General features: G+C 48.3%; 1 protein-coding gene across 4 annotated transcripts in view; it reads right to left on the bottom strand.

Annotated features, from left to right (window-relative positions):
• CORO2A (coronin 2A) overlaps positions 1 to 27,278 on the bottom strand; it is a 65,884-nt gene that overhangs the window by 16,638 nt on the left and 21,968 nt on the right. For all 4 annotated transcript variants that reach the window (XM_042243212.2, XM_012120491.4, XM_042243211.1 and 1 more), the window contains exon 2: positions 9,297 to 9,497. In XM_042243212.2, the coding sequence (XP_042099146.1) occupies positions 9,297 to 9,497 (201 nt within the window). The remainder of the gene's footprint in view (positions 1 to 9,296; positions 9,498 to 27,278) is intronic.

Genomic DNA, 27,278 nt, shown 5'->3' with positions numbered 1-27,278 from the left:
CCCACAGGCCCAGCTCAGGTCTCCATGGGACCATCGCTCCAGCCACCAGGCCATTCTCTACTGTCCTAAAATATGACTGATAATCTCTCCCTTGCAGGGCGATGAGGGTGAAATGACGTACTGTAGCTGAAAAGCCCAACAGTGATCTCCTATAGTAAGTGCTCAAAGAAGAGCTTTTATTTTACGTACATTTGTGTGCACACACACGTGCATGCGTGCTAAGTTGCTTCAGCCGTGTCCAATTCTTTGTGACCCTAGGCACTGTAGCCTGCCAGGCTCCTCTGTCCATGGGATTCTCCAGGCAAGAGTACTGGAGTGGGTTGCCAACATACACAAACATCTACATATGTGTATATATACATATATATATATATATATTTTATAAAAGTTTTTGGTTGTGCCTCTTGGCATGAGGGATCTTAGTTCCTCCCTGACTAGGGATGGAACCCACATCCCCTGCATTGGAAACACAGAGTCCTAACCATTGGACAGCCAGGGACAGCCTAAAGTTGAGGGAAAAAAGACTGGAAGGAAATGCATCAAAATGTTATTCATGGTTATCTCTACACGGTGAGTTAACTGGGTGTGGCTTTAAAAAAATCATCCTCTGTATCTTAAAAAAATTTTTTTTCTAAACTATAAAAACTGTGTAAAATTTTGCAATAAAAAATGTATTTAAGAGGGAGGTTCAAGAGGGAGGGGACATGAATACCTATGGCTGATTCATGCTGATATATGGCAGAAGCCAACACAACACTGTAAAGCAATTATCCTTCAATTAAAAATAAATATTTTTTAAAAAAGGTATTTAAGACAAGACTTTCTGAAAAGATCGGGTCCTTGCAGGATTAGCTAAAAATTTCTGATAAAGCTGCAGAGCCTGAGGGGCTCTGCGATCAGGAATGGTAAAAAACACAGCAAAGCTCAACTAGCCTGCACCGGTGGCAGGCATTACTAATGGATCACTGACCACCCTCACCCCTCACCCCCCAGACTGGCGGAAGAACTTGCCCAGGGTCATGGGGAAGGTGAAGGGCAGAGTTGGGCTGGAGCCCAGGGTGAGCCTGTGGCATACTTCACTGTGGTCTGAGGGAGCACCAGCCCTGTCTGAGTCAGTGTCCTGACCCCCTTCCTGCACACAGCCTTTCCCTTCTCTTGGATCATTTCCTGGGCCAAAGGGCCGAAGCAGTCAGCAGCACTGTCTTTGGCTGTGGCGTACCCAGGTGCTTTCAAGGTCTTGATCTCTGCACTCTGGCCCAGGGCCAAGCCCCAGGTTCTGCCCTAAGAAGGTTTCTCTAGAGAGCTGATTGTCCCTGGCCTTGGCTGACTGGAAGCAATGTGCCCAGGAGCCCCATTCAGACTCCAGCCTCCAGCTCTGTGAGCTTCAGACTCAGAGGTACCTGAGAGCCAGGCCTGGCTCTGGTGGGCAATCCTCCCAGGCCTCCAAGAGCAGAGGCCCCATCCCCACACAGCTTCTCTTACTTCTTAATGAACAAAGGATGGCAGGTGGTCCCCAGAGGCTGGTAGGCCCTGTGCCTAAGAGGGTTTCTGTGGGAGGACCCACATTAATAGAAATTAGCCAGTCTGATAGGCTATTGACCGGGCTGCTAAAAGCCCTGTCAAGACAGGGATATTTATAATCCAGAGGCCACTGCTGCCTTTCAGCCCATTAGGCCAGCAGTCAGCCAAGGACAGGACTCTGATTTATGGATGTGTGTGTGTGTGTGTGTGGGGGGGGTGGTGGTGGTGCTCTAAATGGGGGCTTCCCAGGTGGTGCTAGGGGTAAAGAACCTACCTGCCAATGCAGGAGATGTAAGAGATTGGGTTCAATTCCTCAGGAAGATCCCCTGGAGGAGGGCATGGCAACCCACTCCAGTATTCTTGCCTAGAGAACCCCCATGGACAGAGGACCCTGGAGGGCTATGGTCCATAGGGTTGCAAAGAGTCGGACACGACTGAAGTGACTTAGTGCACACAGCACAGACTCTAAACCAGAGGAGACACACCCGTCCTCCTCCTAGACGCCAGGGAGCTGCTCAGCCTGGAGAGACAGCACCTCCAAGTCTCTGAGGAGCGGCTGTCCTGGGGCAGATGGAGTGGACGGGACTGTAGGACCCAGAAGGCAGGAGCCCGGTGGGGTGGGACAGGAGAGGCTGTGGGGTTACTGTCGTGACCTTAGGGCTCACAGGGAACCTGCCTCTCGGTCAGTTTCCTCATCTACAAAATGGCAACAGTAGTAGAATCTCAGGGTGGACATGAGGATTAAATGAGTTCATACACATACAGTGCTTAAGACTCTGTCTCGGGAATTCCCTGGTGGTCCAGTGGTTAGGACTCAGAGCTTTCATGGCCAAGGCCTGGGTTCGTTTCCTGGTCGGGAAACTAAGATCCCACAAGCTGTGTGGCACGACCAAATGAAAAAAAAAAAAAAGACTCTACCTGGTACATGGTGAGCTTTCAGGATATTCACTAATATAAGTTCATCAGAACTAATCACAATTACCCAGCTTTATTGTTGCTCAGTACTTTGCAGGGGCCAGGATGTACTTAGCGAGGCCAAGGTGTCCTCAGTGAATGCACTCAAGCACATTATTACATCTATAAGGAACATGTTTGCAAGTATTTTTCTTTAGGAACCATAATTTCAGGAGTCATTTATGTGCCAGGCCCTGTGCTAGGGGCTCTGCTCAATTATTTAGTTATTTAACCATTCCAGCCACCCCAGGAAGCAGTGCAAGAATCCCCATTGAGAACGTAGAAGCTGGGGATAGCAAGGGTTTATAATCAGAGCCACTTCAACCACGGCAGAGCCGTGAGAACTGGGAATGCTTTCTCTCACTCATGGTCTGTCTCTTGCTATCCCCACACTATAGTTATCATCAGCGTCATGCAGGCCTTTCAATGAGGACCTCCTATGTGCCAGATCTTATGTCCCATGCAAGTGGCAGCAGAAGATGGATTACTCATGATCTGTGCCCTTCAGGAGATGCCAACCTGTGGAGGAGGCAGGATATAGTGTACTCAGGGCTCAGAGGCAGAAGAAATGCCCTGGGGGATCAATCAAAGAAGGTTTCCTGGAGGAGGATGCCTTTGAATTGGGCCTTAAAGAAAGACTTTGACCAGACTAGGATGAAGGGGAGGCATTGCAAGCCAGAAGGGTTGGGCCATACACAGATAGGTTTCAAGTAGAGAGATCCTAAAGCAAGCAGGCAAAAAGGTAGACTGATGGGTAGGAAGGTAGAGAAGTCCAGACAAGAGGGGACAGGTCACCTTGCATAGAGCTAGATGCAAATGGAGAGATGGACGAGTGGACAGATGAGACATGTCCTAACTAGAGTCGGTGAGACTTAGCCAGAGGGCTGCCCAGAGGAAATAGCTGAGCAGGGAAAAGACAGGAGTGTCCCCTAATCTTGCAAATACACGTGCCGCTAAAATGCAAATCATGTTCCCAGGAGGATTTAGGGAATGCATCATTCATCAGCCCTCCTCTCACATGCACAGATGAGCCTGGGGAAGGTCCACTGTAGAACCCCACACCCAGGGCTGTAAGTGGTGAACAGCGGAGGCTATCTGGTAACCTAGCTTGGTCACCTCCAGAGGTGGGGAGCCCATGTCCCCGCTAGGTGGCTTATTTCACTTTCAGACCTTATTACAAACTGTGAGCAAATACTTCTTACACCTCCACCCCACGCCATCTCCCTGGTCCCAGGCCAGCTCCCTTCCAGGCTGAAGAGACCCTTAGAACTGGAAGAGACTTTCTCCCCCAAAGAAAAACAGTAAAACAGTCTAGCACACACCCTGCATCTCTACATTTCTAGAAGGGGAACCTGAGTATGGAGGGAACAGGTGTATGCTGTGGAGGGCTCTGAGGTTTACAGCGTCAGCTGGGATGTGGATGAAGAGTTCTGGTGAGAAAGGCAGGACTTTGTGTGCAGGCAATGGGAGAGGGGGTGGGTCCTAGGAGTGATGTGGCATGACACAGGCTTAGGCAGGGTCTGGCTGGCCTCCAAGAGCACAGCAGTGAAGTGCTCCCCTCCCCCTGCTCCCAGGCACCTGTTCACCATGCGTCCCTTTGGCCCCCCAAGCCCATGCTCTCCTCTGGCTTGGTCTACTCCCAGCGATGCTGCAGGGCTTGACCCCAGAGCTCTGCCTGTTCTTGCTGGCATTCCTCCCGACCTCCACACCTCACAGCAAAGTCCACCTCCCACCTGATCAGGTGGGTCTGCCATAGGCCTGGTGCCAGGGTCCAAAGCCCAACCTGGCATGTCCCCCAGGCTCAGGGCGGGCGTGTCCCCAGACCTCCCCACTGAGCCTTTGTTCCCTGAGTGCAGCTCTTGGTTGCCTAGGCTGCCAGCGCCACCCTGCAGTGGGTTCACCCTGGGTCACAGGGTGGAAGAGAAAGGGACTGTGGAGTCACTCCCTCTGGGACACCTGACACCACATGGGGCAGCCTGGCCCTTCTGAGAATAAATCCCATACACGGTGGTAGAGCCAGGAATCTTCCAATCCTGCGCTAAAATAAAGAATTTGCTAGCTTGTCCCTTCCTTCCTTCCTTTACTGACATTCTCTGTGCCTGGATGGGACTTACACCCTGGTAACTGACAAGGAACCGATGTCAGCCAGAGCCGAAACTCAGAAGTGCAGGTCGGCTGAATGAGAGTGGGGCCCCAAGACCATGTCCAGGTCTGGGCCCACACCCGTCCTGCTCAGGGTCCTTCAGACAGTCAGCTCCCTGAGCCTCGGCATCCTTATCCATATAACGGGGCAATACCTCCCATAAAATGGTCTAATAAAGGTGCAGCATAAGCCCTGGCCCTGCTGACCACATGGAAAAGGGCCTGCAGGCCTGTCTGCCCAGGTAAGCACTGCACCATGGGACCAGCAAGGGTCCTTTTCCTCTCTCCGCCTCTCCCTCCTGCTTCGTCACACTGGATGTGGTTACTTAAGAAAATGTCAACCAGATGCAACGTGTGGACCTTCTCGATGCTGATTCAAACAAACCAGGAGCAAAGAGGCATTCATGAGGCAATCAAGGGCTTTTTCACATAATAGGAAATTGCTGTGATCCTGGCATTGTGGTTATGTCAGAATAAACACATTTGTTATGTCACATTCTGTTATGCCAATAACAGAAAATGTTATTATTTTATAGAATTGCAAACTGAACTCTGTGGGGGTAAAATGACAAACAGTCTGGGCTTTGCTTTAAAATATTTCAGGAAAAAAAAAGGGATGGATGAAGCAAGCATGGCAAAGTCTTCAAAATTCTTGAATCTGGGTGTGAAGAGGTCACGATATTGTTTTCACCTACCTTTGTGTTTGAAAATTCTTTTTGTAATGATAAAAAAAAAAAACTAGAATAGAGCCTAGCTGCTGAAAAACAGCAGCATTGGCATCACCTGGGAGTAGAGACACCAGATTTAACAAATAAAAAGAGGATACCTGGTAAAATTTGAATTTCAGATAAACAGCAAAGGACTTTTTAGAAGTTATGTTCCATGTAATACTTTACTTATGCTATAAAACTATTTGTGAAAATAGCTTGGCAGTTTCCTATAAAATGGAACATGTAACTACTTTATGATCCAGAGATTGCACTCCTAGGCATTTATCCCAGAAAAATGGAATTTACTTATGTGCACACAGAAAACTGTACACAAATGTTTATAGCAGTTTCATTCCTAACAGCTCCAAACTGGAAACAGGCCAGATGCCCTTCAACAGCCAAGGGTTCAACAAACTGTGCAGCCACACCACAGAATACTACTCGGCAATAAAAAAGAATAAGCAATTGATACAGATAACAACCTGGATGGATCTCCAGAGAATTCACTGAATGAAAAAAGTTAAGCCCGAAAGGCTACACACTGTATGGTTCCATTTGTGTGATAGTCTTCAAAAGCAAATGTATAGGAACAGAGAACAGATTTGTTCAATCAATGAAAATTTATAAGTATCAACTGTGTCTGCCCACGTGATATGTGGGTAAGCAAAGTACTGGTTCTCCCCAACTCCTCCCACATTGCAAGTACATTAAGAAGTACTACCAGAAGAACACAAGTGACTCTGATTCAAAGCACTCAGGGCATGGTATCCTAAGAAAGCAATGTACTATGGAATATATGATGAAAAGGAGAATGCTCTGGACATTTGGAGGAGGGGGAAAAAGTGACTGAACATGGCACACATTTCCATTTACTTAGGTCATCTTCATTATTAGCCTGTCAATGATGCTCTGTAATTTTATCCTATTCAGTTTTGCTTATTAATTCCTGGGTATTTACTCTTTTCATTCTACTGGAAATATTTACATTTTCTAAGCACTCTTGTTATGTAAAAATGCAATTGACTTGGATTCTGATTTTTCATCCAGTCACCTTCCAAACACTGATTATTTTTCCTAGTAATTTGACTCTAGTTCTTCTGGTTTTCTATGTGGACAATCACATCAGTAAATAATATGGTTTTATCTCTTCCTTTTCAATCCATATACCTTTAACTTATTTTTTTAGTCTTACTGTGCAGGCCAGCACCTTTTATATTCTTTTCTTGGGGGGTGGGGGTGTTAGTTCCCTGACCATGGGTCAAACCTGGGCCACGGTAGTGAGAGCTCAGAGTCCTAACCACTGGACAGCCAGGGAATTCCCTAAAGGGATGTTTCTTTTTCATAAGTGATGTTTGCACCATATTAACAAAGAGATTAAATACCACCAATATCAGCAATAATGGGACAAACTGACCTCATATGTCATACGACATAATGAACTGAGGATACAACATCACTTATTTAATATTCTTGCCAAAAACATACAACATGAATCTAATCACAAGAAAGCAATGGGTCAAATTCAATTTTAGCAACATCCTTCAAAACAGCTGGGCTTTACAGCTTTAAAATGTCAATATTAGATGGCAATGACGACCCTGTATGCAAGACAGGGAAAGAGACACAGATGTGTATAACGGACTTTTGGACTCAGAGGGAGAGGGAGAGGGTGGGATGATTTGGGAGAATGACATTCTAACATGTATACTATCATGTGAATTGAATCGCCAGTCTATGTCTGACGCAGGATGCAGCATGCTTGGGGCTGGTGCATGGGGATGACCCAGAAAGATGTTATGGGGAGGGAGGTGGGAGGGGGGTCCATGTTTGGGAATGCATGTAAGAATTAAAGATTTTAAAATTTAAAAAAATAAAAAAAAATAAAATAAAATAAAATGTCAATATTATGAACTGAAGTAGACTATGTAGTCTAATGAGTAAAGTGACAACTAAATATAATGCATGATCCTGGGTTAGACTTGACCAGAGATAAAATTTTTTTATACACACATTGTGAAAGATATGTAAAAACAGACAAAAGGTAAATTTGGCAGAATCTTAACAACCAGTGAATCTTGGTGAAGGATAATCATTTATTCAACTATTTTTGCAACTTTTCTGTAGGGTTGAGAGTCTTTCAAAACAAAAAGTTTAAAAAAGTCTGTTTCCTAGCAGACAGGAGCCAGGTGGGGTGGGACAGGAGAGGCTGTGGCGCTACTTCCCTAGTGGCTTAGCGGTAGAGAATCCACCTGCCAGTGCAGGAGATGTGGGTTCGATCCCTGGTCTGGGAAGATCCCACATGCTGCAGAGCAACTAAGCCCCTGCACCACAACCACTGAGCCTGTGCGCCTTGGAGCCCGTGCTCTGCAGCAAGAGAAGCCACTGCAATGAGAAGTCCGAGCACCGCGACTAGAGAAAAGCCCCTGCACGGCAACCCAGCACAGCAGAAAATAAATATATTTTTAAAAATTCTGCTTCCTATGTTAGTGAGGATCCCTTTTCCTAGTTTGCAAAGAATTTTTATTTTGATCATGAATGGGTCCTGAATTCTGTGTGTGTGCGTGCTCAGTTACTTTAGTCGTGTCTGACTCTTTGCGACCCCAAGGACTATAGCCCGCCAGGCTCCTCTGTCCGTGGGATTCTCCAGGCAAGAATACTGGAGTGGATTGCCATTTCCTCCTCCTGGGGAACTTCCCAACTCAGGGATCAAGCCCACGTCTCCTGCGACTCCTGCACTGGCAGGCAGATTCTTTACCACTGAACTACCTGGGAAGCCCCACATAAGCATTAGTGCTGCAAATTTCCCTTGAAGCACCACTTCCCTGCATCCCCATAATTTTAGTGATATATTTCATTTTCATTCATGTGCAAGTATTTTTAAATTTCCATTTTGATTTCTTCTTGGATCTAGAAGTTATTTAGAAAGGTATTTTTATTTATTATTATTATTATTTTTTTGGCCAGGCTGATCGGCATGTGGAATCTTAGTTCCCTGACCAGTGATTGAACCTGTGCCCCCTGCAGCAGAAACATGGAGTCTTAACCCATGGACCACAAGGGAAGTCCCTAGAAAGGTGTTTTTAAACTTCTAAATGAATGAGAATTTAAAATTTCTCTCTTGTTATAGACTTCTAACTTAATTGCATTGGGATCAGAAAACCTGATCTGTGAATCTGTTTTGTGTGCGGTTTTAACTTCTAAAGGCCTTTAGGGCTCTAAGTCTGTTGTTGGTTTCTTCAGCTGATGCTTACTCAGGGGGGCTTACATGCTTGGTAGCTCTGTTTATGAACTTCCCTAGTCTTAATCTGCGGGAGTCCTGTTCACACTGAGATACTTTTCTCTGGAGAAACTTTCTACCTGCCTCTGCCACAAACCAGAGGCACTACCAAGCCCCTCCAGTCCCTTCGGAGATGCTGCCTCAAGGCAGAGACTCAGGATCCTGAAAAGATCTGCTGTTAAATTAATCTATGTGAAACTGCCATTTTGGGAATCAAAGTCTGTTAAATGTCAGCAACTGCATATGTCCCAACTTCTGCTGTCAACGATTGCCACAAGACAAGCCTATTCTTCCTGTTCACTTGCTGCTTACCTCTCCTACTTAGATTTCGCCTCAAGGTCCTTTTCTCTCTTGGAGAGAAGAGCTGGCTTTGGAGACTTCCCCAATGCCTAGTGAGCCTGGCAATGCATTTAATGTTATTCAGGAATGAATTACTTTGCAGTGGGGTCCTAAACATAGGACTCCTCATGGGAGCCCTAAACAACTGCAAGAAGCTGAAATCCCAGGAGAGGCAGACTTTTCCAGCGAAAAAACCAAGACGGAAAGGAGTGAAATGACTTATTTATGGTCACACAGCAGGGCTCGGACGTGAACCCATGTGTGGGATCCAAACTGAGGCTCTTTCTACTTCCCCTCTGTCCTGTGCTGCCTCCAGAGAGCTGTTTGGGTCTGGGCCTAGCAGGCGTCCTTACCTGGTGCAAGGGGATGACGAGGAAGGCACCCCCACCAGTACACTCAGTCACGACTGCAATGAAGTGGGGGTTCACAGCGCAGAAATGATTGTCTTGGACGCTGTGGGTGATGGGCACAGAGTCGTAGCAGTTCTCCTTGCTGGCTGGTTTGCCAAAGACATGGCGGAACTTGGAACTCCGGTACTGGGGGTTCCATGACATCTGTGAGAGACAAGTGGGACAGAAGAGACATGAGGTTCGCCAGCTGAGAATAGGACACACGGAGTCTCACCTCCTCTCAAGGTGAGGGTGTGCGCAGAACAGTGGTCAGTTCTATGAGGACAGTGGCGTGCTAGGGAATGTATCCAGGTGAAAAGGCTAGAATTGTGGCTATTTGGAAGGGCCTGGTGAGAGGGTGTACAAGTACTTCTGAACCGTTTGCTTTTCATTCCTTCGAGTGCAAACACAAAAAAGCAGAAAAACTGGAGAGAACTCACCCCACCCCTTTCCTTATTCAGCACCTCACCAGACAGCCCAGCCTCCAAGCCCAGCCCAGCTCAGCCCAGCCAAGTGGGTTAACACTGCATCCTCTGGGGCCAGCCTGCCTGGGGTTCTAATTCCAGTTCTGCGCTTACCAGTTGGGTGGGCAAATAATTTCTGAAGGCTTGGTTTGCTTATTTATAAAATGGGGATAAAGAAAGTATCTGTCTCAGATGCATCAAGAAATTAAATGAGATGATACACTAAGATCCCTTGCTCAATAGTAATAATTACTACCACTATTATCATCCAGGCATCTTGACCTTCCCTCACTCCTCATCCAGCCTTCTATTTGTTCACTCAATATGTACTGAGCACCACAGTGCAACTAGGCCCTGTGCCAGACACTGGGGGTTTGGAGAAAGCAAGCCTGAGCCCAGCCTTACAGGAGAGAAGAGTCCCATGAGTGAGGCCCTTAGGGGAGTCTGAGCCACTGGGACCCAGTGTGTCATAGGTAATAATGGAGGTTTGTACATGGCAGCCAGGGAGGACTTGCTGCCCTCAGAGGAAGTGACATGTGAGCTGGGATCTGAAGGATGAGTAGGAATTGGCCATGTAAGCTAGACCAGGGTAAGCTGGGGAAAAGGTGTCCTAGGCAGATGGAACAGCCTGGGCAAAGGTCCTGAAACAGAGGCCAACATGGAATGTTTGGAGAACTATATATGTTATACATGTAAGATTGGCAAGATGCTAAAAAGAAAAATAAATACACACACAACACACGTATCGATGTAAACTGGATGATGTGAATGAGGAGAACAGAAGCTGGAGGGGTAAGCAGGGCTATATCGTGAATGGCCTGTAAGAGGACCCAGGGCTCATTAGTGGCCAAATCTACGGTGCCATGTGGCCTCCTCTTGTCCCTGCTGCTGCTCAGTTCAAACCCCTTCCTCTTGGTCTTGTTGACCCACTGGGCCCTCCCACCCTCTCTCCCCATGCAGCCAGGAGGACTGTTCTGCACAGCAAGCCTGGCTGTATTCCTCCCACCTACCCCCTACCTCGACCTCCCTCTGATGCTCCCCATTCACTGCTGCTTTATAGGATCAAGGCCAAACTCAGCTTGGGTCCCACCCCATATTCCAAGATTCCCTTTTCCTTGCTCATCTTCTAAACGGCACCTTCCAGATAAAGAACACCACCCAGTCTCCCTGGTACCTACTCCTGCATTTTCAGTCCTCTGGGCCTTCACCCTTGTCTTTCCCTCTGCTTGGCTTGCTCTTCCCAGGCCCTGGTTGTCTGTACTTGTCTCTCCTCTCCCCCAGCTTCCAGGTGGCCTCCACCAAAGCCAAACCGAGTAGCAGAGATCTCATTCTTCTGTCTCTCCTCCCTGCTCTGAACTGGAGTTTGGTGTCAGGGCTCCTCTACCAGCTTGCAGGTTCCTCAACGGAAGGCCTGGGGCTGCCCCAGGAATGCCCGGCACAGTGCTTTGCCCACCCCATGCTCCCAGGCACTTCTCAGGGGAAGGCATGTTTGACTGAGAGGTCAAGACAGGGCTGCCTCTGGCCCAGTTTGGGTGGTCACCCCTGAGGCTCTTCTCTGTGCTTAGTCCAAAGGCACAAAAATAGGCTGTTGACCTCAGGAGGTCACAGTGATCAGGGGCCTGACACATGAGCCAAGCCCCTTATACAGCACCAGGTAGCCCATCAGCCTCATGGTGGCAGGTCTGTCCTGTGAAGCTCAGACATTTCAACCTTCTTTTTGGGAGCTTTGCCCAAAACCCTGGTGGCATTTGCCAGAGCTACAGGAAGCAGCACAGAATGCAAGGACTGCTTAATTAATGCCCATTTGATCTCAGAAAGGATTCGAGAAGCCTTACAGAAATAGAACACAGATAGAAGGAAATAAAAGGAAAAAGCCATGGTGAGGAAATAGGGACAGAGGGAAAATGCAGGAAAAAAGAGATCACTAGGAATGTAGGGGGAGCAAAGCTATGAATGTGGGCTGCCCGATCCTGTACACAGAGGAGGTGGGCCTGGGGGATCTGTGTCTGAGCTTCCTAGCTGTCAATTCGACATGGGAAACAGAATCAAAACGGGATTTATTTACTCAGTGCCTGTAAGACAAATGCCACCATTTGCTAAGGAGCCAAACGGCTCTTCTCTGCACTGAGTCCTGAGAGAAATAAGTCCTATAGATTGTCTTAGGAGAGAAGAGCAAAAATAATGGTCTCCCTTCAGTTCAGTTCAGTAGCTCAGTCATGTCTGACTCTTTGCGACCCCATGGACTGCAGCATGCCAGCCTTTCCTGTCCATCACCAACTCCTGGAGCTTGTGCAAACTCATGTCCATCAAGTTGGTGATGCCATCCAACCATCTCATCCTCTGTCATCCCCTTCTCCTCCCACCTTCAATTTTTCCCAGCATCAGGGTCTTTTCCAATGAGTCAGTTCTTCACATCAGGTGGCCAAATTATTGGAGTTTCAGCTTCAGCATCAGTCCTTCCAATGAATATTCAGGACTGATTTCTTTTAGGATGGACTGGTTGGATCTCCTTGCTGTCCAAGGGACTCTCAAGAGTCTTCTCCAACACCACAGTTCAAAAGCATCAATGGATTCAAGGGATTAGATCTGATAGAGTGCCTGAAGAACTATGGACAGAGTTTCGTGACATTGTACAGGAGGCAGGGATCAAGACCATCTCCAAGAAAAAGAAATGCAAAAAAGCAAAATGGTTGTCTGAGGAGGCCTTACAGATTGTTGTGAAAAGAAGAGAAGTGAAAAGCAAAGGAGAAAAGGAAAGATATATCCATTTGAATGCAGAGTTCCAAAGAATAGCAAGGAGAGATAAGAAAACCTTCCTTAGTGATCAGTGCAAAGAAACAGAGATCTCTTCAAGAAAATCAGAGATACCAAGGGGACATTTCATGCAAAGATGGGCTCAATAAAGGACAGAGATGATATAGACCTAACAGAAGCAGAAGATATTAAAAAGAGGTGGCAAGAATACACAGAAGAACTATACAAAAAAGATCTTCATGACCCAGATAATCATGATGGTGTGATCACTCACCTAGAACCAGACATCCTGGAATGCGAAGTCAAGTGGGCCTTAGGAAGCATCACTATGAACAAAGCTAGTGGAGGTGATGGAATTCCAGTTGAGTTATTTAAAATCCTAACAGATGATGCTGTGAAAGTGCTGCACTCAATATGCCAGCAAATTTGGAAAACTCAGCAGTAGTCACAGGACTGGAAACGGTCAGTTTTCATTCCAATCCCAAAGAAAGGCAATGCCAAGGAATGCTCAAACTACCGCACAATTACACTCATCTCATACATCAGTAAAGTAATGCTCAAAATTCTCCAAGCCAGGCTTCAACAGTACATGAATGATGAACTTCCAAATGTTCAAGCTGGATTTAGAAAAGGCAGAAGAACCACAGATCAAATTGCCAACATTCGTTGGCTCATCGAAAAAGCGAAAGACTTCCAGAAAAACATCTATTTCTGCTTTATTGACTATGCCAAAGCCTTTGACTGTGTGGATCACCACAAGCTGTGGAAAACTCTTAAAGAGACAGGAATACCAGACCACCTGACCTACTTCTTGAGAAATCTGTATGCAGGTCAGGAAGCAACAGTTAGAACTGGACATAGAACAACAGACTGGTTCCAAATAGGAAAAGGAGTACATCAAGGCTGTATATTGTCCCCCTGCTTATTCAACTTGTATGCAGAGTACATCATGAGAAACGCTGGACTGGAAGAAGCACAAGCTGGAATCAAGATTTCTGGGAGAAATATCAATAACCTCAGATATGCAGATGACACCACCCTTATGGCAGAAAGTGAAGAGGAACTAAAGAGCCTCTTGATGAAAGTGAAAGAGGAGACTGAAAAAGTTAGCTTAAAGCTCAACATTCAAAAAACTAAGATCATGGCATCTGGTTCCATCAGTTCATGGCAAATAGATGGGGAAACAATGGAAACAGTGACAGATTTTATTTTGGGGGTCTCCAAAATCAGTGCAGATGGTGACTGCAGCCATGAAATTAAAAGACGCTTGCTCCTTGGAAGAAAAGTTATGACCAACCTAGATAGCATATTAAAAAGCAGAGATATTACTTTGCCAACAAAGGTTCATCTAGTCAAAGCTATGGGTTTTCCAGTAGTCATGTATGGATGTGAGAGTTGGACTATAAAGAAAGCTGAGTGCTGAAGAATTGATGCTTTTGAACTGTGGTGTTGGAGAAGACTCTTGAAAGTCTCTTGGACTGCAAGGAGATCCAACCAGTCCGTCCTAAAAGAAATCAGTCCTGAATATTCATTGGAAGGACTGATGCTGAAGCTGAAACTCCAATACTTTGGCCACCTGATGTGAAGAACTGGTTCATTGGAAAAGACCCTCATGCTAGGAAAAACTGAAGGTGGGAGGAGAAGGGGATGACAGAGGATGAGATGATTGGATGACATCACCAACTTGATGGACATGAGTTTGCACAAGCTCCGGGAGTTGGTGATGGACAGGGAAGCCTGGCATGCTGCAGTCCGTGGGGTCACAAAGAGTCGGACATGACTAAGGGACTGAAATGAACTGAACTGAACTGATGAAATATTGCTCTTCACAGCATCGGACTTTACTTCCATCACCAGTCACATCTACAACTGGGTGTTGTTTTTGTTTTGGCTCTGTCTCTTCATTCTTTCTGGAGTTACTTCTCCACTGATCTACAGTAGCATATAGGCCACCTACCGACCTGGGGAGTTCATCTTTCAGTGTCCTATCTTTTTGCCCTTTCATACCGTTCATGGGGTTCTCAAGCCAAGAATACTGAAATAGTTTGCCATTCCTTTCTCCAGTGGACCACGTTTTGTCAGACCTCTTCACCATGACCCTCTGTCTTGAGTGGCCCTACATGGCATGGCTCATAGTTTCATTGAGTTAGATGAGGCTGTGGTCCATGTGATCAGATTGGTTAGTTTTCTGTGATTGTGGTTTTCATTCTGTCTACCCTCTGATGGAGAAGGATAAGAGGTTTATGGAAACTTTCTGATAGGAGAGACTGACTCAAGGGGAAACTGGGTCTTGTTCTAATGGGCGGGGTCATTCTCAGTAAATCTTTAATCCAATTTTCTGTTGATGGGCGGGGCTGTGTTCCCTCCCTGTTATTTGACCTGAGGCCAAACTATAGTGGAGGTAATGGCGACCTCCTTCAAAAGGTCCCATGCATGCACTGCTGTCCTCTGTGCCCCCAACCCTTCGACAGGCCACACCTCCACCAGGGACTCCTGGACACTCATGGGCAAGTCTGGGTCAGTCTCTTGTGGGGTCACTGCTCCTTTCTCCTGGGTCCTGGTGTGTACGAGGTTTGTGTCCTCCAAGAGTCTGTTTTCCCAGTCCTGTGTAAGTTCTGGGGGCTCTCTGGTGGGGTTAATTGTGACCTCCTCCTAGAGGGCTTATACCATACTCAGGTCTATTGCACCCAGAGCCCCTGCCCCTGCAGCAGTCTACTGCTGACCTGTACCTCCATAGGAGACACTCAAACACAGTTTTGTCTCAGTCTCTGTGGGGTCCCTGGGTCCTGGTGAGCACAAGGTTTGTTTGAGTCCTCTGAGCGTCTCTGACAGGTATGGGGTTTGATTCTAAATGTGATTTCGCCCCTCCTACCTTCTTGCTGGGGTTTCTCCTTTGCCCTGGAACCTGCGGTATCACCTTAAAGTTGCTCCAGCACCATGCAGCCACTGTTCCAGTGCCCCGAAGCCTCCACTTTGGCAACCCGCAGGTAATTAGTGGCAGCTGAGGAGTTGCCTGGGGCCTGGGCTGGGGGTAGCAAGTCAGCAGGCTCAGCTCCTGGCCCACACCCCTGTATTGAGCAGCAGTACCCACTCCAGTACTCTTGCCTGGAAAACCCCCTGGATGGAGGAGCCTGGTAGGCTGCAGTCCATGGGGTTGCTAAGAGTTGGACACGACTGAGTGACTTCACTTTCACTTTTCACTTTCATGCATTGGAGAAGGAAATGGCAACCCCCTCCAGTGTTCTTGCCTGGAGAATCCAAGGGATGACGGAGTCTGGTGGGCTGCCGTTTATGGCGTTGCACAGAGTCGGACACGACTGAAGTGACTTAGCAGCAGGTTCAGCAGCAGGGGAGGGAGGGGCATCCGTCTATGGCCCTGATGCTGACCAGACACTCCATCACTCCCCATATATCTCAGCTGCCCTGCAGTTAGTCCTATCCTGGGCTTCCCAGGTGGCTCAGTGGTAAAGAATCTGTCTGCCAGCGCAGGAGAGGCAAGAAACTCAGGTTCGATCCTTGGGTCAGGAAGATCCCCGGGAGAAGGGAATGGCAACCCACTACAGTACTCTTGCCTGGGAAATTCCATGGCCAGAGGAGCCTGGTGGGCTATAGTCCTTGGGGTGGCAAAGAGTCGGATGTGACTGAACACGTTAGTCCTAGCCAGTGGATCGTGGGCAGATGTGGTATGTCACCTGCCTGTGACCCTCCAGAACTCTCGTCCTCGGCTGGAGGGATGAGCAGTCCACAGGTTCCAGATGGTGCAGATTCCCTCATCCTGAGTCCCTCGGGCACTCTGTGAACACGGTACCTCTTGCCAACTGACTCATGTTGGACACACAGCATGACAGAAAATTAAATTTGTATAGTGAACCACTGAGAAACAGCAGATGGGGATTATTTGTCACTGAGCATAGCCTACCCCTGGTGGCTATTGGGCTTCCCTGGTGGCTCGGCTGGGAAAGAATCCGCCTGCAATGCAGGAGACCTGGGTTCGATCCCTGGGTTGGGAAGATCCCCTGGAGAAGGGAAAGGCTACCCACTCCAGTATTCTGGCCTGGAGAATTCCACAGACTGTATAGTCCATGGGGTCAAAAAGAGCTGGACACAACTGAGCGACTTTCGCTTTCACTATAGCTTACCCCTCCTGACTAACACCAAGAGCTGGATATGACTTAGTGACCGAAGAACACGCACTGCTCCTGCGTGCATGTATTTATCAGTTCACGAGTGAGTTTCAGGGCTCAGCAATTCAGAAAGCAGGAGTTTCACTTTCCCCACGAGCAGGTACTTGCCTGGAAATGAGTACTATAGTGGGTCCTTAGCACTGTGAGGCCGTTGCCCACAGGCTGGGCCAGAGCACAGATCTGGACCAGGTCTACCCCATGTCACTTGTCCTGTCCTGCCTGGTCCCATCCAGCTGGGCCCACATCAAAGCCATGGCATGCCTTCTCAGGTGGAGCAGGCCAGCCCCCTGGGGCACAAAGCAGAGGGTGGCTCCTTCTGCTGCTGCTATCCCAAGGGTGCTTAGCGGGCCAGATGCCACAGGATTAGGCTCTTTGGGCTGAGAATTCCCTGCCCTGCAAAAAGATTAGTCATCACCAGGTTTAACATCCCACTGAGGGTTTTTTTTTTTTTTAGTTTTTGGCTGGCCACACAGCATGCAAGATCTTAGTCCCCCGGCCAGGGATTGAACCCACACCCCCCTCATTGGGAGCACGGAGTCCTAACCATTGGACAACCCAGGAGTCTCCACTGAGTTTCTTTCTTAACTTGCTCGATGCCCCTACAACCCTCCTGAGGCCTGTTGTCTTCATTTGGTGCCGAGGGAGCGACTTGAGCAAGACCACAGGAGTAGGAGCAGTGAAGTGGGTAAGCAGAAGCCACTACCTGGTCTAGACGCCGCTCTTCCCAACTCCTGCTCCCCTGGGACTTTTGAGAGAGATGGAGACATAGACAGGGCACAAAGACCCAGAGATTGTCCTGCCTGGCCCCAAGGGCCTGTCTTCCCAGCCCAGCCCTGCATCATTTCGGGACAAGGGTTAGCTGCAGGGTGGCTGGGTGTGGTACAAAGCAGCATAGCAGATTATTCATTAATGGTGCCGATCCTGGCTTCAGGGAGAGAATGAAATTACCTGATTTGGTCTTTGAATGTCAGGGGTGGGGTTGGGTTATCCAGGCTACTATTGTCCTCTTAGTAAGCTTGTGTTCCACATCTAATATTTGGAATTACATTTTATTCTTTCCTTTAAAACCCAACCTTGTGGTCATCAAGCTGCCTCCAGACACACCTCCTGGGAGGGTATGAATCACCACACTTAACTTCAGCCACTGTTAATAGAAGGAGATTAGAATCAAAAGTTTCTTAGCTTCACAAAGTGAAAAAAGATGATCATAACTGTATTTGAAGGTGATCTACAAAGACCAAGAATTAATACAATATGAAGAATTAACAGCTGTTTCAAATCCTGAAAGATGATGCTGTGAAAGTGCTGCACTCAATATGCCAGCAAATTTGGAAAACTCAGCAGTGGCCACAGGACTGGAAAAGGTCAGTTTTCATTCCAGTCCCAAAGAAAGGCAATGCCAAAGAATGCTCAAACTACCGCACAATGGCACTCATCTCACATGCTAGTAAAGTAATGCTCAAAATTCTCCAAGCCAGGCTTCAGCAATACGTGAACCACGAACTCCCTGATGTTCAAGCTGGTTTTAGAAAAGGCAGAGGAACCAGAGATCAAATTGCCAACATCCGCTGGATCATGGAAAAAGCAAGAGAGTTCCAGAAAAACATCTATTTCTGCTTCATTGACTATGCCAAAGCCTTTGACTGTGTGGATCACAATAAACTGTGGAAAATTCTGAAAGAGATGGGAATACCAGACCACCTGACCTGCCTCTTGAGAAATCTGTATGCAGGTCAGGAAGCAACAGTTAGAACTGGACATGGACCAACAGACTGGTTCCAAATAGGAAAAGGAGTACGTCAAGGCTGTATATTGTCACCCTACTTATTTAACTTCTATGCAGAGTACATCATGAGAAACGCTGGACTGGAAGAAACACAAGCTGGAATCAAGATTGCCGGGAGAAATATCAATAACCTCAGATATGCAGATGACACTATCCTTATGGCAGAAAGTGAAGAGGAGCTAAAGAGCCTCTTGATGAAAGTGAAAGAGGAGAGTGAAAAAGTTGGCTTAAAGCTCAACATTCAGAAAACGAAGACCATGGCATTCGGTCCCATCACTTCATGGGAAATAGATGGGGAAACAGTGGAAACAGTGTCAGATTTTATTTTTTGGGGCTCCAAAATCACTGCAGATGGTGACTGCAGCCATGAAATTAAGACGCTTACTCCTTGGAAGAAAAGTTATGACCAACCTAGACAGTATATTCAAAAGCAGAGACATTACTTTGCCGACTAAGGTCCGTCTAGTCAAGGTTATGGTTTTTCCTGTGGTCATGCATGGATGCGAGAGTTGGACTGTGAAGAAGGCCGAGCGCCAAAGAATTGATGCTTTTGAACTGTGGTATTGGAGAAGCCTCTTGAGAGTCCCTTGGACTGCAAGGAGATCCAACCAGTCCATTCTGAAGGAGATCAACCCTGGGATTTCTTTGGAAGGAATGATGCTAAAGCTGAAACTCCAGTACTTTGGCCACCTCCTGCAAAGAGTTGACTCATTGGAAAAGACTTTGATGCTGGGAGGGACTGGGGGCAGGAGGAGAAGGGGACGACCGAGGATGAGATGGCTGGATGGCATCACAGACTCAATGGACGTGAGTCTGAGTGAACTCTGGGAGATGGTGATGGACAGGGAGGCCTGGCATGCTGGGATTCATGGGGTCGCAAAGAGTCGGGCACGACTGAGTGACTGAACTCAACTGATGGATAGGTCCCATATCTTGACTTCAATCCTGGGGTGACAGTTATGGAACAGGAAGGAAGAGGGGAGGATACAACCTTTGAAATTATGTCATAGCCCAAGGGCACAACATAAACTGATTAGAAGCAAATGGGTCCAAGATGGCAGACAAGTCAACCTGACTAGACCCTGATCCTCAGGATACTCTCACTAACACATCAGCAAGCTAGCTGACACACCCAGAGGTGCCAAGACAGTTCCAAGGTCAATCATTAAAGACCAAAGAGTGGGCAAGTGGCCCTACCCCAGAAATCTACTCCCTTTCCCCAAAATAGTTGGAATAATCCTCCCACTCACCAACCTATGAAATTACTCAGCCCATAAAAGCTAACCACTCCATATTTTGAGGCTGCACTCACTCTGCAATGGCCCACACTCTGTGGAGTGTGTTTCTCTCTGAATAAAAGCCACTTCTCACCTATCAGTTTGTCTCTCACAGAATTCTTTCTGAGATGAGACATCAAGAACCTGAGCTTCCTTTGGCTCTGAAACCAGGCCTGTGATCGCAGTTGGAAGACCATGGGTTTTGACTGGGTTCAAGTCCCATATATTGAGTTTTGGCTGGGTTGGAATCCCAGCACATGGGTTCAAGTCAGCTTTCCATCACAGAATTTATTTTGATCTGGGCTTTGACCTTAAACTTGACAGGAAGTTTCTAGTTCACTCTCTAATTCCTTTCTAATTCACCCTCTCAGATCCCCCATCCCCAGGACTGGGTAAGAGATCTGGTTCAGGAAGCCAAGGCCCAGTTGAGGTCAAGACCCCCTCTTGCTGTCAAGACAGGTCTCTGCCTAACCATGGAGCCCTCCTTTGTTACCAGGCAGAAAGAAGAAACCACAGGTCTCAGCTACTTCTGAAGTCAGGCCCTGGCTTAGCTGTCACTTCTTGGCACTAGGTGTCTTTATTTTTGCCTACAACAGGCCAGTGACAGGGTCTGAAGTGATGGGGGGTGGGGTGGGGGTGGGGCAGAATCCAGGGAACTGGGACCTCAGGGTCTCACCCCACGGGCTTAGTTTTCTTCCCTCTTTTGAAGCAAGGAGAGTCCTTGTTGCTCCCCACAGAAGCAGGGACACCAATTGTTCTGGTTTGTCTAGGTTGGGGTATGGGGTGGGTATTCCTGGGATGCAGGACTCTCAGTGCTAAAATCAGGAAACTTTTGGACAAACAGGGAAGTTGGTCACCTTGCCACCCTCCGTAGAGGCCTCCAGAAAACTTTTATCCTATTCACATGCAACAATTCTACCATAAATCATGAGAAGCCTTGACTCTGACAACTTGCCTATGAGACAGAAGGCTCCAGAACAACTTCTTAAAGAGCCCATCATACTGAATCAAAGAACAGAACATCTCAAAGCAAAAGAAGCCAAGGTCTGTAAAGTGAAAGTGAAGTCGCTCAGTCGTGTCCAACTCTTTGCAACTCCATAGACTGTAGTCTACCAGGCTCCTCCATCCATGGGATTTTCCAGGCAAGAATACTGGAGTGGGTTGCTATTTCCTTCTCCAGGAGATCTTCCCAACCCAGGGATTGAACACTGGTCTCCCGCATTGTAGGCAGATGCTTTACTGTCTGAGCCACCAGGTAAGTCCCAAGGTCTGTAAAGAGAGGTGAATATGCATACATGCTGTATACTCAGTTGTGTTCCCACTCTTTGGCACTCCTCTGTCCATGGGATTTCCCAGGCAAGAATACTGGAGTGGGTTGCCATTTTCTTCTCCAGGGGATCTTTCCGACCCAGGGATGGAACCTGAGTCACCTGCATTGGCAGGCAGGTTCTTTACCACTGAGCATCAGGGAACAATTTAATTCAATCAGCAGATTTGTCCACTACTGACTTAGTGCTTATTCTGTGCCAGTCCAAGGGTTGAGGACTGGGGTAAGGGGGCAGTTCAGTCACTGTTCTCCACCTATGTGTACTTCTCAGGGATGTGGCTGAGAGCAGGAAAGGATGAGATGCCACAATCTTAACAGGATGCGAAAGCACAGGGCAGTGGTTTGCAATTTTGAATGCACATCAGACTCACTTAAATCATCCATTAAGGGACCCAGGCACCAGCTCTGTCCAACATGGGAGTCTCTAATCACACATGGGTTCTAAATTAAAGTTAAAATCAATTAAAATAAAAATTGGCTCCTCAGTTGCACCAGCAACATTTCAATTGCTCAGCAGTCACACACGGCTACCAGGTACCAACTGAACAATGTAACCACAGAACACGTCCACTGTGCCTTTGTGACCTGGGGCCAGTTACTTAACATGTCTATTTCTCACTAGTAAAATCAAGGATAATAACAAATAACAGCTAACACATGACTTACTGTATGTGGAGTATGTTCCAGGTACTAACTTGATCCTCACCAGGTAAGTATAGCTGTTAGGGAGCTATTGACTGAAGCTGCCCTCCCTAGCCAGGCATAATATTGACCATTTGCAATAGTTATCTCACAACAGGAGGGCCCAATAAGGAACATGCTATCTCCAGACTGAAGAAATCAGGAGGGGCCAAAGGAGGGCGCAGACGCCAGTCTCTAATATATCCTACCAACCTCCCAGAAACCTTTGGACATTTGGTTTCCATCTTGGCTGAGAGATGCACGTGACACCAGGAAGGACCTTGAGTCAGACCAAATATGGCCATAAGGAAGATGACTGCCCGGAGACAACCCAGAACGTAACCATTACCATAAAACCTGAGACTGCCATCCGTGTGGCAGAGCAGTTCTCCTGGGTTCCCTCACCCCACCGCTCTCCCCTCAGGTGCCCCTTTCCAATAAAGTCTTCTGCTTTCTCAGCACATGTGTTTGCTTGGACAATTAATTTTTGAGTGTTAGACAAGAGCCCACTCTCTTGGGCTCTGGAAGGGGACCCAGAGCAACATTATTATCACTATATTATTACAGATGAGAAAACTGGGGCACAGATAGGTTAAGTAACGTGCCCCAAATCATGCAGCAAGTAAACAGGTGAGCTGGAATCCAGAACCTAGGAGTTTGGTCCTGGGTCCACACTCTGCTGCGGGGCTGCCCTGACAATTAGAAGAAATAATCCATAGAGTACATGGGCCAATGCCAGCGCACATTGTTCCCAACAGATGTTTGCTGTGAATGTTAGGGGAACCATTGACTGAAACCGCCCACACTGGCTGGGTACCATAGTAACCACTTGCATGAGTTGTCTTAAACAGGAGGTCCTGGTAAGGAACGTGGAACTAACAAACTACTACCAACTGGAAGAATTCGGGAAAGGTCAAAAGGAGAGAGGAGACACCAGTCCTACAAACCTCCCAGAATTATTCTTACTGGAATTTATCTTGGCTGGCAGATGTGCAAATTGAGACTATTCACCTGATGCGAAGAACTGACTCACTGGAAAAGACTCTGATGCTGGGAAAGATCAAAAGCAGGAGGAGAAGGTGACGACAGAGGATGAGATGGTGGGATGGCATCACCGATTCAACAGACATGAACTTGGGCAAACTCCAGGAGACGGTGAAGGACAGGGAAGCCTGGCGTGCTGCAGTCCATGGAGTCACAAAGAGTCGGACACGACTGAGAGACTGAACAACAAAATGTGATTTAGTACATGACAGGGACTTGCTGAGGGCCCAGCATTTTGGGGATGTGAGTAAAAATCCCAAATCAGAAAGGGCAAAGCAGCCTGCTAGGTGCAGAATTCTGACCCTCAGTAATCATCACATTGATGAGCCACATAAAAAACTAACAGCCCCTGTGGATCCAGAAGAACCTGGAGAGGAAACGCATATATTCGTGCATGTCTCTGGCGGCGCTCTCTAGGGTACAAAAGCCTGCAGCCTCCTAGACTTCCCCTTAGCTCCAAAGGGCAGATTCAAACACTTACTAATCTTGGAGGTGAGGGAATGCAGAAAGAGAGGAGAGGCAGTCAAACAATAGCACAGTGGTAAAGCAGAGTTCTGGTGCATCCTTAAGGGATATACATAACAATATATCTTTGAGCTCTCCTACAGGAACTAAGGCTCCCCCACCTAGATGAACCAACTTTTAGGCTGAGCACAAGATTCTTGGAACACCACTCAATTGCCTCACCACCAACCAATCAGAAAAAAGTCACACACCCTGAAGCCCTCACCCTAAATGTTGCCTATAAAAACTTTTCCCCAAACACCACTAGGGAGTTTGGGTCTTTTGAGCAAGGACCACCCATTCTCCTTGCTTGCCCCTTTCTCTGCTCCAAATTCTGACTTCTCGGTATGTCTGGCCTCACTGTGCATTGGGCACATCGACATGGGTCTGGTAGCAGAGGCCAGCAGCCTAGTTCACCCCTGCACTGAGGGGACCGAGGGTCTTGGTGGGAGTGGGAGAGGAGGGTGGAAGGGCAGAGGAAGCCCTTTGGTTCTCTCCATGGGCACAGCCAGGGCTTCCCTGGTGTGGTTCAGCGGTAACGCATCTGCCTGCAGTGCAGGAGACCCAGGTTTGATCCCTAGGTAGGGAAGATCCCCTGGAGAAGGGAATGGCAGCCCACCCCAGTATTCTTGCCAGGAGAATTCCATGGACAGAGGAACCTGGCAGGACTACAGTTCATGGGGCTGCAGAGTCAGACACCGAGTTACTAACACTTTCACTTTCACACGGGCACAGCCCAGGCCGGAAAGCTGAAAGATGCTGCCTGGGGACGATTCCCTCACCAGCTGCCTGGGTTCAACAGCAGCGGAGGCTGAGGAGCCCTGCAGCCAGCATGCAGACACAGTCCTGTCCCGGGTTCTCTCTGCCTCGACTACCCTCCCACCTGTCTTTGTCACCCCTCCTCCAGCTCTACGGTCCTTCTGGTCCACACAGATGCCTCCCTGCAGGCCCACAGGAAATACAGATTGAGTCCGAGAGAGCCAAGAATGCCTTTTTCCTTTTGATGAGATTATGCCTGAGCGAGTGCCTCCTCCGGACATCTGACACTGCCCAGAGCCAGGTCCCTGGGCCTGAGGAGGAGCAGGGTATCTCCTGAGATGACCCAGCCTCCTGGCCCCATGGGGCCCTTGCTCTTGACCCTTTGCTTAAGCTGTGCAAGGCCTGGTCAGCCTTTTTTCTCATTGACTCTGTTTCTCCTCCACCCCAGCCCAGGCCTCCTACTCTGCCCTGACCCTAACCCTGTCATCTCCCATAAGAGTTCCCCCTACCCCTGCCTCACAGATCACCTCTGTCCTCAGGAAAAAGCCCTCTGCTAGACTTGCGTTTTGAGGCCCCTGCTCATTTCCTGATAGCGTTCCCCTCTGCTCCACACACTGCCCTTTGAGCCACACTGGTTTATCTGAGCTCCTCTCAAAGTGTTGGCTTTCCCAGACACCCTATCTTTGCTCACACCCCTTCTCTCGGCCTAGACCCAAGTCAGCCCAGGTAATGCCAAGGTTGGCCCTCAGCTGGGTTCCTAGGATGCCCCCTCCTCTCATTCCACCTTCCTGGGATGTCTCAAATAGGACTGCCCCCAGGGAGCCTCCCAAGCTCCAAGGCCTGGGCAGTCTCTCTAGCCCATGAGGTCCCCCATCCTGATACTCAGGGAGGGGAAGAGGAGGCACCTGGTTCAAATCCTGGATCCCCATTTGTCTCAGGGTCTGCCTGCAATGTGAGAGACTCTGGTTTGATCCCTGGTTTGGGAAGATCCCCTGGAGAAGGGAATGGCAACCCTCTCCAGTATTCTTGCCTGGAGAATTCTATGGACAGAGGAGCCTGGTGGGCCACAGTCAATGGGATCGCAAAGAGTTGGACATGACTGAGTGACTAACACACACGTCTCCCTCACGGGGCCTTATCTAGGATTAAAGGAGGTAACAGATGTAAAATGCCTTGCCCATGTCTGGTACTGTAATTGGACACAAGTTCATGGTGAGGCCAAACCAATGCAAAGTACGGAAACACTGGAGTTTGGAAGAGAGAAAGTTCCACTGCAGGGCCAAGCAAGGTGCTCATGCTCAAAAATCCCAAACTCCCCGATGGTTTTGGGGGAGAAGTTTTTAATAGGAAAATTTTGGGGTGAGGGCTGAAAGGTGTGTGACTTTTTTCTGATTGACTGGTGGTGAGGTAACAGGGAGGTGTTCCAGGAATCTTGGGTCCAGCCTGAAGATTCCATCCTCCCCCTGGGTGGGGGCCTTAGTTCCCACAGAAGAGCACAAGGCATTGTTATAGATATCCCTTGAGGAGGAACTCGGATCCTGCTTTAGCTACATGACAGCTAATTTTTCTGTTTTTAAATATTTATTTGGCTGTGGCAGGTCTTAATTACTGAACGCAGGATCTCCGATCTTCATTGTGGCTTGCGGGATTTGTAGGTGAGGCATGTGGCCCCCGTGATCTAATTCCCTTACCAGGGATCGAACCCAGGCCCCCTGCATTGGGAGCTGGGAGTCTAAACCACTGCACTCTCGTTTCTTGATCGTTTCTCCTTTGTTTCTGAATTCCTTATTTCCCTAATTAATAGCTTTTTGCATCTGCCCTTTGGAACTCTGGGAAGATCTAGGAGACTGAAGCCTTTATCCTACAAAGAAGAAATGGGAGAGCCAGAAAGGCTTTTTGTGAGACGCGGGGGGCCTCACAGGGTCCTGCTTGGCTTCAGTACTAAGCAGAAGCTCAGCTGATGGATGTTTCATTCCATTCTCCTGTCCTGTTCCCTGTGTTCCTTCCCTCTTTCATCCAAGCCATCCAAGCCCAGATGGTCCTCTCCCTTCAGCTTTGGCCATCCACAGGCTAGACCCCACAAGCAGGTACCCAGGAGGAGACTGCGCTAGCTGCTCTTCTGAACACAGGCCTCTCCTGAACACCCTCTCTCTGGGTACTAGGAGCCAGGGACTGGGCCTGTCACTTCCACAGGAGGTTTGCTGGTCAGGTTGGAGAGTCCTAATTCTGATGCCAATTTGCTACATGACCTTGGACAAACTTGTGCCCTCTTGGGTTCTGTTTGTCTACTCATAAAATGGTAATGCCTCTGCCCTACCCACCTGTTAGAACCATTCGTTGAGGGTTCTGCAGCCTGCAGGCGCCAGACCCCGGGGCCGCAAGGACAGTGGGACTGTGAGCCTGGCAGCCACCCCAGCCCCCAGAGCTGTTCCTACCTTGACCTCTGGAGAAACAGAGCAGAGCTTCTTCCCGTCTATTCCCCCTGACCAGGCCCCGACCAAAACTCCACAAAGATTTATTGCCCCACAATTTCCTTATCTGGGAGTTTCGAGAGACAAGGGTCACAGAGACTTTTTAAAGATGCCTCCTGGAGGTTGAAAATCTGGTAGCTTCACTTCCTGCTCAACTATCCACTCTCTGGCACAGCCTCAGGATCTGTCTTTGGACAGAGGGGGACACTGAGACCCAGAGAGGGAAAATGCCTCATTCAGAGCCCCAGGGTGACCCTAGGGGAGGGCTGAAGCAGCCCTGGGATGGGCACCCAGCCAGGGAGCCTAACCTCTGTTGTCAGTGGACCCACACATCACCCTGCCCAGCTGCAGGGACCTGGGGCCCAGAGTGAGTCCAGGTAGCATCCCTGAGACTGTCTCTGAGCCCTGCCTGCACCAGATGCTATAGGGCAGGAATAATCCTTATCCCCTGGGAGCCCAGACTTGAAGGGAAAGGCCAGTAAGCTCAGTTCAGGGCAGTAGGGAGACTGAAACCCAATGAGTGGGTGAAGACCACCAGGAGGCTCTGTTTGATCTCAGCCTTCAAGGCTGAGCAGAGTAAGCCCAGGACAGAGCAGGGCCAGCACTGCAGGGGGAGGGCTAAGTGAAGGCAGAGCAAGGGACTCACGGTGGGGGGATGGGCAGGCAAAGGCATTTTCTGGGCACCCAAGGGCCCA

The sequence above is a fragment of the Ovis aries genome, chromosome 2, assembly GCF_016772045.2.
Source record: "Ovis aries strain OAR_USU_Benz2616 breed Rambouillet chromosome 2, ARS-UI_Ramb_v3.0, whole genome shotgun sequence".
Classification (NCBI taxonomy): Eukaryota; Metazoa; Chordata; class Mammalia; order Artiodactyla; family Bovidae; genus Ovis; species Ovis aries.
This window is presented reverse-complemented; position numbering and strand designations above follow the sequence as displayed.